At 36.5% G+C, this 14,859-nt stretch overlaps 1 protein-coding gene across 4 annotated transcripts in view; it reads left to right on the top strand.

The window, feature by feature from the left end:
• The window catches only part of PARN (poly(A)-specific ribonuclease), a 61,758-nt gene that overhangs the window by 1,071 nt on the left and 45,828 nt on the right, over positions 1 to 14,859 (top strand). For 2 of the 4 annotated variants that reach the window (XM_035895089.1, XM_035895086.1), the window contains 13 exons: positions 1,536 to 1,603; positions 1,698 to 1,779; positions 2,531 to 2,591; positions 3,279 to 3,444; positions 3,657 to 3,722; positions 4,489 to 4,527; positions 6,955 to 6,997; positions 7,670 to 7,750; positions 10,151 to 10,207; positions 11,236 to 11,313; positions 12,499 to 12,542; positions 13,019 to 13,061; positions 14,743 to 14,818. In XM_035895089.1, coding sequence (XP_035750982.1) covers positions 1,542 to 1,603; positions 1,698 to 1,779; positions 2,531 to 2,591; positions 3,279 to 3,444; positions 3,657 to 3,722; positions 4,489 to 4,527; positions 6,955 to 6,997; positions 7,670 to 7,750; positions 10,151 to 10,207; positions 11,236 to 11,313; positions 12,499 to 12,542; positions 13,019 to 13,061; positions 14,743 to 14,818 — 898 coding nt within the window. In that variant the 5' untranslated portion in view covers positions 1,536 to 1,541. The remainder of the gene's footprint in view (positions 1 to 1,535; positions 1,604 to 1,697; positions 1,780 to 2,530; positions 2,592 to 3,278; positions 3,445 to 3,656; positions 3,723 to 4,488; positions 4,528 to 6,954; positions 6,998 to 7,669; positions 7,751 to 10,150; positions 10,208 to 11,235; positions 11,314 to 12,498; positions 12,543 to 13,018; positions 13,062 to 14,742; positions 14,819 to 14,859) is intronic. The other 2 variants (XM_035895087.1, XM_035895088.1) reach the window with 2 other exon arrangements.

The following is a 14,859-nucleotide window of genomic DNA, read 5'->3' as shown; positions in this document are numbered from 1 at the left end:
TGACAAAGGTATGTAAAATTGAGTTAGGTAGAGCAGATGGCGATTGCTTGTTTCACTGTCTCTATTAACATGAAAATTGGGGAGTGTTGCATTAAACTTGCAGAAGTCATGTTCAGGACAGACAGACATGATTCCTCACACAAGAGTTAATAGATGTGTAGAACTTGTTACAGGATGTTGAGAGTGTTACAATTCAAAGGGGGACTAGGTAAGAGAAATTCAGCGACAGAAACTATGTCAGTACTAGGGTTCTTCCCAGACTACCTCCCCTGCAAGCATGTGTTGTTCGTAACTGTTGCCACCACCTCTGCTGCTTTGCAGCACAACAACAAAAAAAACTCTTTCAATGACCTCCAGCACCCTTTTATGAAAAATAGCCAAATGATCCCAGGAGGCAATACATGGTGTGTGAGGGTCAAAAGGTCAAAACTGTTTTGGGTTGTGAGTTTGGGAACTGTTTACTAATATTGATGAGGGAATTACTGGTTAGTGCTCTTGCTGAGAAACTAGGACAACAAATGGCAGAAACTGGGGAGGAGGCTATAGCTACCCCCCCCCAAACACTAAAGGAGACAATAAAAGTAGAGACCAGTCTCTGAAGAGCATCCAAGAAGCTAGAGGATGCCATATTGCGTTCACCTGGCTGAACATAAGCCTTTGAGAGCTTCAGGGTAGCTGCTAATTCAGGCTCTGCAGGCACAGTCAGTCTCTGTTGCTTGTTGTAAGAGGTCTGGTGTATCAGAAGCCCGTCCCAAATTCTTTGTTGTTACCCTCAAACTTAACTTTTACCAGTTAATAAATTGGCTTGATTATTGATATTTTTGATATTTATACTCTGTTGCCACCCATTTTTTTCCCCTATGATAGATTTGAATAATCCTATGTCGTCTTAGTGTTTAAAATGGGTGTTTGGCCCCCAGGAGAAACATGTCTTTCAATAAGACCACAATGCTTGTTTATTTTCTTGTACACTTGCAATGGTGTTAAAAACCTTTCCAGTATTCATCCAACAACAAAACACTAGAGGACATGATGATTAAGTGCCTAGTGACTATGCTAGTACTTCTGTCACATTAGCCGCTGTTAGCCACATGAATTAGAACATTAAATGTATTATTACATGTATTTGAAAACTTTATACAGCCAGTGTCTCTCACAACCTGCTCCCACACTATGGGTAATGTAAATGAACATCGAGAAGGAGGACTGACAGTTGCTTTAGATGCGGCGTCTTGTGTGTGTGAGCAACAGGTGGAGAGAGATGGGACTTCCCTCAGTTCTTGTCTGTTTAGGGAATGGAAGTGCATACTACAAGGTATCTTTGGGCAATGGTAAGTTGATTAAATGGGGATGATAACTAGTTCAAAAACTCTGGTGTATTTACTTCAAAATTATGAACACACAAATGTTGGTTAAGAAGATTCAGAATTGCTTAATTTTGAAATGAAGAGAAATCATGTTTATTGTGGATGCACCCTAGTTATTTTAAATGCATACTACTTTTATTCTCATGCAAATTTTCTTTTCCTTTTCAGCATTCCATGGATTTTTTGCTCTTTCAGTTTGGCCTTTGCACTTTTAAATATGATTACACAGAAGAAAAGTATGTGATTCTCTTATTCCTTTTTTTTTTTAATTGAGGAATTTATGAAGTAATATTGATAAGCTGTATGATGTGCAACTCCTCTTTTTCACAGGTATATAATGAAGTCATTTAATTTCTATATTTTTCCAAAACCCTTTAACAGAAGTTCACCAGATGTCAAGTTTGTCTGTCAGGTTAGTAGAAAAACAAGTTTGTTTTTATTTGGTTATGGTATACTTGCAGCAAACTTCTAAAAAATATTTTCAGGTAAACTCTACGTTATTGTAGAGGGAGAAGTGGTTAGTTGTTTTAACAGCTTAAAAAGCAGATAAACCTAAGTTTCTGGGGTTTGTTTTTTTTTTTTCCTTACGGAAGAAATAAGCATCAGTTAAGAGCAATCCATAAAAATGAGCTTTAAGGCAATGTCTTTGACCTCAGTTTTTAAATCTTGTTGCATGTTACATTGTGTGGTTTCAGGAATGGGAGATAATGTTGCAAGCCTGGCAAGATGATTCTGTTTGTTTGGGTTTATTTTATTTTTTTATTTCCTTTCTTGTCTGACTTCCTGCTCCCTTGCTTTTTCTGTTTGATCTATCTGCTTATCTCACTTTCACTTCTTCCCAGGCTATTGCCAGCATTTTTCTGGTCTCAGATTTGTTCTCCAGAACCATGTAATTGCTTTCTTTAGTTTCCTCTCTCCACATAGCTTGTTCTTTCTTCTTTATCCCTTTAGTGTATTTATTGTTCTTTCACTTTATGGAATTTGAAAATAAATAACAAAAGTAGCATAGCCTAAACTCTCTGTGGCTTCTTTAGGGTCACAAACTTGGTTGCTCTTGACTTTGGACCTAGTAAAACTTCTTAAGACGTGTGAAAATAACTGAAATGATCTTTTTATGCCAGAGATACTCTTGCCAATTGTAAACCTATTTTCTTTTGTTGCAGAGTTCAAGTATAGATTTTTTAGCAAACCAAGGATTTGATTTTAATAAAGTTTTTCGCAATGGTGAGTTGGGTTTTTTTTTTTTCTTTCAATGTCTGCAAAGTTTATCATTACATCTTTCTTCATTTTCTGCAAAACAAAAAAAGTGGCCATTCGTGATACTCTCTTAACACACACTGAGGTTCTTAGAATTATTCTTACCTGACCTACAATTATGCTGATAGTTATTCCCTTTCAAAAATTCATTGTATAGATTCAACAGAATAGAATTCTTAGGTGCTTGGTTGTTTATTTTTGTTTGCTGGCTAAACATAAATAGATAGATTAACAAGTTATGTAGCTGTGTAATGGATCAGTAGTGACATTTTGGAAAAAGTATCAGTGCATTCTAATAGGTGCTGCTGCAGTCTATTAAGTTAATGCAGATGGGGAGGAAGAAGAGTGCTAAATGTTTTTGTTATTGTGATCTACAGCTCTGCAGTCCTCAGGCTTGTGCCTTGTGCAGATGAGGCATATAGTTCTTAAGAGTCCAGTGGTACCAGCTAATTTGGCAAGTGCTGGAAGGAAGCCTGTATGCACACAGTTAAAGAATGGGGTCTAGAACAGATGACTGAAAGGGAAGGATGTGTTTTGAGCCTTCAGAGGTATAACACCAGCAAATACTTGGTTAATAATAAGTCTTTGCTAAATTATACATCTCTAATTTGTCTCTAATTATGATGAGCTTTTAAATGTGTCTCTTTTCTTTAGGAATTCCATATTTAAATCAGGAGGAAGAAAGACAGTTAAGGGAACAATATGATGAAAAACGTTCTCAGGCCAATGGTGCAGGATCTCTGTCGTACATTTCTCCTAATGCCACAAAGTGTCCTGTAACAATTCCTGAAGATCAGAAAAAATTCATTGAGAAAGTAGTGTAAGTAAAATTCTTTAATATCCTCTGATATTGTTGAAAATAAAACATAAACAATAGTGACACGTTTGTATGTTGAAGCTATTTTTGTCAGTTCACTAGTTGTGAAATAGTTCTCTTTTTGTTACGAAGTATTTTCTGGTCTTTTGGGGAGAGTTGTAAACATCGTAAAAGGAAAATGGTAGATATAGAAGTAAATCATCTATTTCTTCCAGGGAGCAGATAGAAGACTTATTAAAGAATGAAGAAAATGAAAGTTTGGAACTGGAGCCATGTACAGGGTCAGTGTCTGAAATTACATATCCTATAAAAAATTATTTATTTTGGCCATATAGAATTAGGGGAGGGATAAGGAAAAAGAATATCTTTACTTGGTTTAACTGTACCATAATCTACATTTGACTAATCTCTGAAGTTTGAGAAAATGTGGTAATTTATATGGATGTCATATTCTGCTTTATGAGCCTTCTGCATGTAGTGACAATATTTAAGTATAGCCAAGAAGGGTCTTGCATACATGAGCCTCTTTTTGCTACTTCTGGAGGGCTCCATAAGCCTTGGATACGCATTTTATAAACAAATTTCTCAAATCTATTGAGCTATCCATTTTTCATAGTTCATGCTGTGTATTGAAACTGGTTTTGGTGGGTCTCCTTCCCAATGTCTATTTAGCTTTGGAGTCCAGATGTTTGGAGTCTATGGTTATTAAAAAATTGAAAAATTGAATTTAGAAATAATAGAACGTTGTGAAGCTGTGGGTAAGGTAACATCACTATCTATACTCAGTAATCATGAATACAGAATATTTGCTTATGAGAGGATATGTGAATAATTGTACAAAACGGTGTAAATGCCTTTACAGCTTGGCAACTGAACACTGGTTGAACATCAATAAAGCCTTTCCAAGCCTATAGGTTCTGGTAGCAGTGACTTATGCTTTAAAAATCTTTCTACAAATGAACATGGAGCTGGCTTTAACTGAACAGTATTACTTTGAAACACTATTGTAAGTGGAGTATTAGTGACACAATTGTCTTTTGATTTTAGATTTCAGAGGAAATTAATTTATCAGACCTTGAGCTGGAAGTAAGTTACTGGTAATACTGCCTTACTGTGTATTTTTAGTATTTCTGATAAGAAATCTGGATAAGATCTGATCTACCTAACCTCAGAGGTGATTAATTTAGACTTTTTTTTTTTTCCTTTAAAAGAAGACTTCTATAATATTCTGAAGATAAATTGCATTAAACTGGTTTGTGATGATACATTTGAATATTTTAAAGCTTATTACTTATTTTATCATTCCTGTCTAAAATCTGTGAATACAGCCTAGAATGATGTAACAAATGCAACTTGGCAGGTTTTTAGTGAACAGAAAGTGCGTGTGCTTATACAGATTGTGGGCTTTAATTGAAAAGCTACTAGTTCTATAGTAAGTACTGGTATGTTTATAGTTTTCTGTTAGATGCCAAGTATAAGCATTTCTGATGACCTAAAAATCCTAATTCTAATTATCTTCTCCTTTCTTGGCTTACTTTATCCCTCATCTTTGCCTAAATATATCCCTTAAGGCCTTAGGAGAAACTGTAAGGGTGTAGAGATGAGTTTTTCATTGTTCTGATTGACTGCTCTATAAAATGTGGAAAATACAGTGGATATAAAAAGGGGTATTTTTTTTTTTTTTTTTTTTTTTGTACATTTAGTTAATTCAGTGTTGCAACAGTGACCGGCACTTTGTTACTGTCCTGGTTTTGGCTGTGATAGAGTTAATTTTCTTCCTAGTAGCTGGCATAGTGCTGTGTTTTGGATTTAGTATGAGAAGAATGTTGATAACACACTGATGGTTTAGTTCTTGCTGAGCAGTGCTTACACCAGGCCAGGGGCACAAGGAGCGAAGAGGGGGCACAGCCAGGACAGCTGACCCCACCTGGCCCAAGGGCTATTCCAGACCATAGGATATCACACTCAGTATTTAAACTGGGGGGAGTTGGCTGGGGGCAGCAGTCACTGCTTGAGGACGGGCTGGGCATCACTCAGTGGTGGTGAGTGGCTACATTGTGCATCACTTGTTTTGTATATTATTTTATTATTTTATTATTTTCCTCTGCTGTTTCATTAAACTGTCTTTATCTCAACCCATGGGTTTTACTTTTTTTCTGATTCTCTCCCCCATCCCACTGGGGAGAAGGGGGAGTGAGCAAATGGCTGTGTGCTGTGTAGCTGCCTGCTGGGTTAAACTACAACAGTAACTTGTACTCTAAGCTTCTCTCTGTAAAATGGAGTTGCAAGATGTGAGCTTGAGAACTAATCTGAGAAAAAGAGAGGTGTTTTCAAGAATTTTTCTGTGTGGATTTTTTAATATATTAATAGAATACCTATAGCATAGTGTTATGTTTGTCTGACACTTACTCTTGCATCTTCTTTCAGTGGATGGAAAACTATTAATGAATTGTATTTTTTGCAGCATTCAGCTGTGGTGTTTTATGTGTGTACAGCTGTGTACACTGTGTATATATATTGGTGAGAGAAGGCAAAGTTGTGAAGTTAGCATGGAGATAATTGAAGCAGAAAACAGTGAGGTTATTGATTGCCCTTGTGTCCTGAACTCTTCACAGGTCATTTTCTCTATTGAAGTATTCTGTTGTGCAACAGTGTTTTGATGCATCCAAGGTTTGTGACGTGAAACAGCTTGAAAGTGAGGTCTAGGTTCAAAATTGTGTGAGCAGTCAGGGTGAAGAGGACACATTAGTACTATAGAATGTGTTCTCTAGTACTAGTTTTAGTACTAGCCAGAGGATGAAGGAAACATGCTGATTCTGCAGTGGTTATATAATTGTGGTATTAGAATGGGAAGATCAGAGCAATATCTACTTGTTAAGAAGTGAAGGACAGTGTCCTCCAACCTTGCTATGGGTTGGATGCTCTGTGGCTCAGTATATGGTAGTACTTTGGTAATCAAACATGATTGTGGCAGAGTGATGCAACCCTGTAGCAGAGGTAACCTCTGCATTAATATTTCCTATTAGAGCTTACTGGTAGCAGGAAGTTCAGGGTTGTTTATAAATTCTAGAATAAGTGACATATTAAAAGCATGCAGTCACCAAATAATCTGCCTTGTGGCTGCAAGTAAATGAGAACTTTCTCACCAGTGTTTTGGGTTTGGATTTCTGAAAGCAGAGATTCTAGATTGCGATGAAATATCTAGATGATATTTATTTAATATTACTAAAATAAGAAGTTATAGGTTCCACAGCAATAGGATGAGAATGTGCATAAGAAAATGTATTTTAGTGCTAGTTACTGTTAGGTAATGTAAGGAGGCCAATTTAACTAGCCTATTGCTTGAAGTTTTCCATTATATTAAATTAAAAAGGAACTTATAAATAGTTCTTTTGCACTTAAAACTTACAGTAATAATGAAACATGAAATTACTGAATAACTGTTGTGTTTTCAATATGCTAAATGCCAAATTAATAACTACTTATATTTACTTTTCATCTGTTTTGATTTAGGTATCCAAAAGGTATCCATGTTGAAACTCTAGAGTCAGATAAGGTAACTAGGCATGTTACTGCCTGTAACATTTGTTCTGTTTAAAGGAAATCGTATTTCTCAATTTTATCAACCCTCCTAACTTTTAGATCTGGCTTGAGCTTTGTTATGCAAAATGAGAAAAATTTTAAATACAATAAATACAATAATACTAGTTTCTGAACATTAAATCTGACAAACATATGAAGTATAAGCATGTATTTGTATAGCTTAATATTACTTTTTTAGAAGGATACTAAAGGGTATTTTAAAATGTAGTGGATCTGACATTCTGTATTGGTGAAAAGTAAGTCCATTGGTGAAAAGTAGATCCTGATCTTCGGGGAAAAATAGTGGCATCACGCTGTATCCTCACTTCCCAGCACAATTCTCTGCTTAAAAACTATTTGAAATCAACTGTTTACAAGGAAAAGCTGGTAACCTTTTCTGAGAAGTAAAAAGTGGATTTAGTAAAAGTTAGTTTTGGTGGATGAATCTAATACAGCTTTCTAAAGTAGGCTTTTGGGAGTAGGTGATAAAATGGTGCTTACAATAGAAACAGTCATGTTGCTAAGTAACTGCTGCTGAGGTACAACTTAATTTTCTGTACAATGTAAGTTTACAGAAACTTGAAGTGGTCTTAAATATGAACTTCTCTGAGTCATTCCTCAAACTATACATTTTTTTTTATTTTAGAAGGAGAGATATATTGTTATTAGTAAGGTAAATGAAGAAGAACGAAAAAGAAGAGAACAACAGAAACAAGCAAAAGAACAGGTAAATAAGTTTCATTTAATTAATTTACATGAAAGAGGGTCAGGGAGAATCTATGATTTCAATCAGCTATGCAAAATTATGTGATAGGGTTTGGTAGTATTTCCCTTTTGTTTGGCTGTGGCTGTTGTCTGAAATTGATCCTCCAAATTCTGCCAGATAGTTTAGGCTTTGCAATAGAGCAAGAAGAGTTGCAAGACACTCTACAAAATTGTAGAGACTGAGTAATTGTAGAATACTGAACCAATATTCTGAATCTGCTCTATCAGAGAAGCATGGCCTAGTAATAGGAAACATCAGTTGATTGCATTTATTAGTGCTGTATAACAATAGTCGTTGCAGAAATTCTCAAGTGAGTTTTCACATTATTTGGATTCCCGATCTGTCCTTGCTTACTGAGCAAGTTTCAAGAAGTTGTAAGACTTGAATTGTGGGAATTCTTGATCACTTGTGATTCGTGCTTACATGTTTCAAGATAAAGTCAAATTGGGTGGAGCAAATAATACTTGTGTGTAGAATGCTTCTTAAGAGAGAAAAAGATATCTAACAGAGACCTCAACTGATGTGACGTCTCTTTTTCCAAAAAGCAAGTTAGGGACAACTTAATACTACAGTAGTTTTGTTCTGAAGCAGTCTTTATAGGCGTATTACTCACACTGACTAGTGGCATTCAGAGCTGAACTAAAATGACAGTGAATGTTTTTATTGAATTTCACTTCTGGTTGAACAAAGACAAATAATGCAAGGCAGAAATTACTTCCCTAGACCTGAAAAAGAAAAATCTGCTGCAAAAAAATTCCGTAAGTCAAACTAAAATAGATGCTGTAGTCAGATCCCCCCAAACCAGTCTGAGTTTAAAATGTGTAACTTGCATTATATAATAGTGTATTTGTGTAATAATGTAGCTGTATAATATTTCTTAAGTTTGTTTATATAAATAGTGAAGAATGTTTCTTCCCCAATCTCAATGTTACCATAAAAATACAATCTGATTTCATAGAAATGACAATCAGGATTCAACCTGTTGCATCTTACAACAACGTATGTCAAAAATACAGCTAAGAATATATAGCTTAATTTTATCTTCTTCAGCTATTTCCAGTCTAATAGCTGTTGAGCACTACTGAAGATATTGCATTGACAGTGAACTGACTACAGCTGTATTGGTCTGGTTGGGATGAAGTTAACTGTCTTCATAGCAGCCCATATGTTCCTGTGCTTTGCATTTGTGGCTAAAACAGTGTTGATACCATGCGAGTGTTTTGGCTGCTGCTGAACGGTGCTTGCACTGTGTCCTGGTTTCAGCTGGGATAGAGTTAATTTTCTTCATAGTAGCTAGCATAGTGCTGTGTTTTGGATTTAGTACCAGAAGAATGTTGATAACACACTGATGTTTTTAGTTGTTGCCAAGTAGTGCTCAGACTACTCAAGGACTTTTTTGAGCTTCTCCTGCTCGGCCAGGTGCATAACAAGCTGGGAGTACAGCACAGCTAGGACAGCTAACCCAAACTGCTCAAAGAGCTATTCCATACCACAGAACGTCATGCTCGGGGGGGAGTTAGTCGGTCGGTCGCGTGGAGAGTGCTCGCGGCTCGGGGACTGATCGCAGCTCGGGATGGGCTGGGCATCGGTCGGCGCGTGGTGAGCACTTGCATTGTGCATCATTTGTTTTGTATATTCTGTATATTCTGTTATCATTCTCATTATTACTATTATTATTGTGTTCTCTTATTAAACTGTCTTTATCTCAGCCCTTGGCTCTAACCTTTTATTTTCTTCCCGATTCTCTCCCCCATCCCACTGAGGGGGGAAGGGGGAGTGAACGAGCGGCTGCGTGGTGCTTAGTTGCCAGCCGGGTTAAACCACGACACACTCTGTCAAGGCTTTCTCTCTCTATTCCACCCTCCCTCAAAAGCAAGTAGGCTGGGGGGGAGGGCAAGAGGTTGGGAGGGGATGTTTGTGGTTATGGTGTTTTATCTTCCCAAGCAACCTTTAAGCATGCGGAGGCCCTGCTTCCCAGGAAGTGGCTGGACATCTGTCTGCTGATAGGAAGTGGTGAATGGATTCCTCTCTTTGCTTTGCTTGTGCATGCAGCTTTTAGTTTTCTAACTAAGTGAGCAAAGGGCAGAGTGGGTGTTTGGCTTCTGGCCAAGGTCAACCCACTACAATAACTTGTGACTTGTCTTTATAGTCAACTAGAGCTACGTATAAAATTGGAATTCTGTCAACAGCATCCTGCTTTGACCTCATATATCTTCCAAATATTGAACTCTCCTCTGTGGTCCGTTCTTCATTATGTCTGAGAAACAGTTTGAACCAAACTGGTGTGTCTGCCAGTTTGCAGGTACAGTTTTGACAATATTTGTATTTATGTTTCACTAATGTCTTAATCTCTGCTTACAGGAAGAATTGAATGATGCAGTAGGATTTTCCAGAGTCGTTCATGCCATTGCTAATTCTGTAAGTTAACATGATTTTTAATGTGCCTTTGGTTGTAAGAAAAAAAAAAAAATAGTTCAGAGAACGAAAACGTAACAGCAAAAGAATTCTAAGATGAAATACAAGTTAGAGTGGCTTTTTTTTTTTCAAGTTGATGTTGCTTCATTTTTTACAATGTTGAGTATGGTAGGTTAAGTAAGCTCTTAAACTAATGACCTGAACAACCTTGTTGACTCTTACAGATAACAATACCAATTTCTTAGGGCTCTTAACAAGATTCTCTTAAGTAACTAAGCTTTGAGGGCTGCTTTTCTCTGTTCTGAAAAGATGTTAGTTGTTTTTTTTTCTGGCAGTTAAAGGCTTAATCAGAAGTCATCTGATTCTCTTCTTAATAGTTAAAATATGCTATAGTTTTACATCTGTCCCCTTCAGCCCAATTATTTTCATGTAGCTGATAAAGTCTGCTGTGTAGGAAAACAAAAATACATCTGCATATTGTTTTCTCTAGCAAATGGAGGATGCAGGGAAGCAGAAAAGGTTGTCATGTCAAATGAATCAAAGTTAACATATAAAAAATTTCTTGTACTTTTTCAAGACGGAACTTCTACAACATCTGGCATGAAAGGTTCTGCACTGTGAGAAGCCAGATTGTGCCCCTAATCAGTATCATATATTACAACCATAAAGAATATTGCAAGTTGTTATACAAGTTGTAAATGAAAAGGTAGTGGCCTGAGAAATCACTTGACTTCAATCTTAAATAGATTACATTTGGAAACCAAGTTGTAAGTAGCTGTTCTGGTGCATCTTCTCAACATTTCAAGCTGTTCCTGAAGGCTGTGACAAGTGGTTGGGAGTAGAGGAAAAAGGAATGGCTGCTCGGAGAGAATGGAGGAGTCTGTGGAGCAGGCAGAGAGCAAATGGGGAGGTTTGATTTGTATTTGTTCCCAGCTGCCCTCGGCTAGCATCTGGGATAGGTGCTTTTCGCAAATGGCCTTTGCTGTGGGCGTGACTGGAAGCATAATTAACATTTAATGTTCTTTTCACAGGGCAAGCTTGTTATTGGGCACAATATGCTACTGGATGTTATGCATACCATACACCAGTTCTATTGTCCCCTACCTGATGTAAGTAATCTGAGTGCTCGGATGATGAAGTAAATGCCTTCATGTATTTGTCTTTACTCATATCTCCAAACTTTCTTGTGAATGGAAGCATATGACAGTCTACTAATAACAATGGAAAAGTGTTTTAAAAAGAATACTTGGTACTTCTGGACTACTGCCTTATTTTCTTAAATCTTCATGTAGAAAGTTTAGTTGGATTGAATTCTTCTCCTTTACGTGTTTAAAGTGTCCAAATTAAATGTTGGAATTGAATTGTGGTTTTGTCTCATACCTGTTAGTCCTTCAGAAACTGCTTGGATAATGGCAGGTAAATGTAACGGTCTTATTAAGATACTAGTTTGGAGCTTCAGCATTATTATGTAGCATTCTTCCCCGTGTAGTCTACAAAGCGGGAAAACATGTTTTCATACATAATATAGTACAATTAATAGAATGATAAGAAATCTTGTAGCAGGATGATGTTCATTGGGGTGGAAGAGGTGGAATGTCTGAATAATTGGAGGGAGCATACTTTCCTGACTGCAGTAGGGCAGTCTGACAGTTCGTGACTGCAACAGCCTGACAGTGAAGTTAAACTAAGCGATGTATTGGCACTGAGGACGTTGTCTGAAGAAGCCAAAGGTCTCACTAGAAGGATGGCTTGCGTGATGGTTATGTTACTTAAGTCCTCAAGGGCTTGTGGGTATTGTGGGAAATAAATGATTATGAGATGGGAGAAAGAAGTTTGGGACCTGTTTGGACAGTGGTGGAACATAGGCAGTTGTCAGTTGTTCCTGTATTTTTGACACTTGAAGGATCTAAACCTGTAGGCAGTCAACTGTCCACCTGGAGTGACTGCTTATATTCCATTAACATATTAAATGCTGGGAACATTTAAGTAAAACTGTTAACACAGATGGTATTAGAGGTTGTCTAGGTTATATAATAGGATAGGGTATTGTAAAAGAAATGTTCTATTACCTCCAAGTCACAGACAAATTAGAAATAATTAGTCTGTAGTTCTATGTACTTGCAGGTGGTATTTATGGTAATGCTGACAAATACATCTCTTATGAGAATTCAGTCACTGTATCTCAGTTTTAGAAGCTGACTGGATAATTGTAGCTATTGCTATCTATCATCATCGTGAGACTGATAAACAGTTAACTTATTTGGATTTTATCTTCTGGTCTAACATTAAATTAGGGCCTAAGTGAGTTCAAGGAAGTAACATCATGTGTCTTTCCCCGGTAAGTTCTCCGTTCAAACTTTTAACTGTTTTAGTATTATTTTGGCAAGCTGATATTGTTTGTTCTAGCCCTGTAAACTAGCTGTTACTGGAAATAAAATTGGGAACAAGTTAGTTTTTAAAGTATTCTGTAGCATCTCTTTTTCAGAAAAGTAGTGCTATTGTTCTCCTTGGCAAAAAATGCAGCTTTGCTACTACCCTGTTTTTGGCATGATGTTTGGTGTTTTGAATCTGCACTACATTTGGAACAAGATTTATTTGCTCCTTATTGTTTGCATCTCTTGCTATTGCTTAGTTACTGTCCTTTTTCATGCTGAACAAAGCCAAGGAGTGTTTCGGCTGCTCTAAGATCAGAGTGTAATTTTTCAGTAGAGTGAAACTGCAGTTTCCTAGCTAATGCATCAAAACATTTTTGAGGATTTGGCAAAAATGGACATTCTTCCATTTCAACTTATTTAGCTATTACTTTGTTTCTAGGCTATTGGATACTAAGCTGATGGCGAGTACGCAACCTTTTAAGGTAAATTCATATTATGGAATAGTTTGAAGAGACAAGTTGGCATTAAGTGTGTATTGAAACAAATGACTTTTTTTTGAGAGAGAGAAATGCCTAACATTTTCTGTGATGCTCCTTTTTTTTTGTGAAAGAATGGTTTTTCTTAGCCCCTTATCTAAACATACAAAATTTTCAGAATATAGATTTTACTTTTGTGCAAGTGGCTTCTGTGTTTGTTTCAGTTATAAGGTAACTTAGCAGCTTTGAATTCAAAAATACATACAGTTTTTGCTACTTAAAATGTGATCAGCAGATTTTTTTCTCTTGTAAATTAGCCCAAGACTGCATGTCTCCTCAGGAGAAAAAAAAAGTCTTATTCATAAACAAATAAGGACCTGGAAGCTGCTTGTGTACTCAAAGCTTTAGAGTATTGTGAATTCTGACTTAGATTTGTCTAGCAAAAGATGCTTGAACATCATAATTAGGTTCTATTGTGGCCTACTGTTCAGTGGGTAGTCAGCAGGAGAAAAAAATTACAGGTTTCTCTTAAAACCTCTTGCAGCATGAGTTTCATTATTCCAAAAAAGTATTGAGATAAGTGATCATACTCTTTGCTTTCCTGCATGCCTTTGGAATGAATTAATCAAAAAACATGCTGATGAAGCAGCATCTATCTTTCTGCATAACCTCTGTGACTTTAGAGCATTGCATAACAGAAAATCTCATTAAAATGTACTTAGTAGATATTTCCAGGTTTGTCTTACATTGCATACTACTGTAGTAAGAATAGGGCTGTTGTATTCTGAAAACTAATAATCCTGCATGAGTTTTGTGTTTGGTACAGTTATGTTGATATTTATAATTTTTACAGTAGGTGCTTGGGCTTTAGGCTATTGTTATCAAAGGGTGCTTTTGGGATGCCAATATAATGCATCATTTGAGCTTGTTCATTGTACTGAGTTCTTGATAACTTTTCAGACTGCAGACTTGATGGTAACTGTAAACAGCTGTCTTGATTTAGAACCAAAGGAAATTTGGTCCTCAAAAATTTCAGACAACTTTAAGAAAGATTGTGTAACATTTTTTTTTTTTTTAGTTTTCTCTTGCTATTGATCCTGCATGTTTTTTTTGTTGTACTGATTGACAAAGTATATTTGATTATTTAGGAAGATTCAGTAATGCAATTCAGCTAAGCTGAAGTGTAGGGGCAGCTTTCTGACTGTCAGGCTGCTTTCACTGTCTTTGTGTTACTTTAAATCAGCAGTATTTACACTTATAAAACTATTAAAGAATGTCCAGTCCGCAAGCACACTTCAATACTCACCTTGAACACCTTCAACCATTATGATCAATATTTAGTATAGTTTGCCTTGCTGTTTGTACTGCTTTTTCCCCTGCCACATGTACCACGCATGGAACCAGATTCAAATAGAAATATTACTTTGGCATAATTCATCATCAAGAATTCTGAAAAGTATTAATAAATGCTTGTGACTCATAGATATTATGGTGTAGGTGAGGCAAGTTAGCTGATTAAAACTTGGTTTGACAGACTTCTCTGGTGTATTAGTTTGAAATGACGCTATGTATAAATCCTCAGAGAACACAAGGTGGCAGCAGTAAATACTCATTTTTATCCTATTTGATTTCAGTTTCCAGGGAGAATGTGCTTGACATTGGCAGTTACTGGTGTCTTTTCTTGCAGGAGATCATTAATAATACATCCCTTGCAGAACTGGAGAAGCGTTTAAAAGAGGTTCCATTCAGCCCTCCTAAAGTTGGTAAGGATATATCAAAATGGTCTTATTTCTGAAACGTTGTC

The sequence above is a fragment of the Egretta garzetta genome, unplaced genomic scaffold (assembly GCF_000687185.1).
Source record: "Egretta garzetta isolate BGI_Z169 unplaced genomic scaffold, ASM68718v1 scaffold575, whole genome shotgun sequence".
Lineage (NCBI taxonomy): Eukaryota > Metazoa > Chordata > Aves > Pelecaniformes > Ardeidae > Egretta > Egretta garzetta.
Note: the sequence above shows the minus strand (reverse complement) of the source record. Positions and strands in the feature narration are given on the sequence as shown.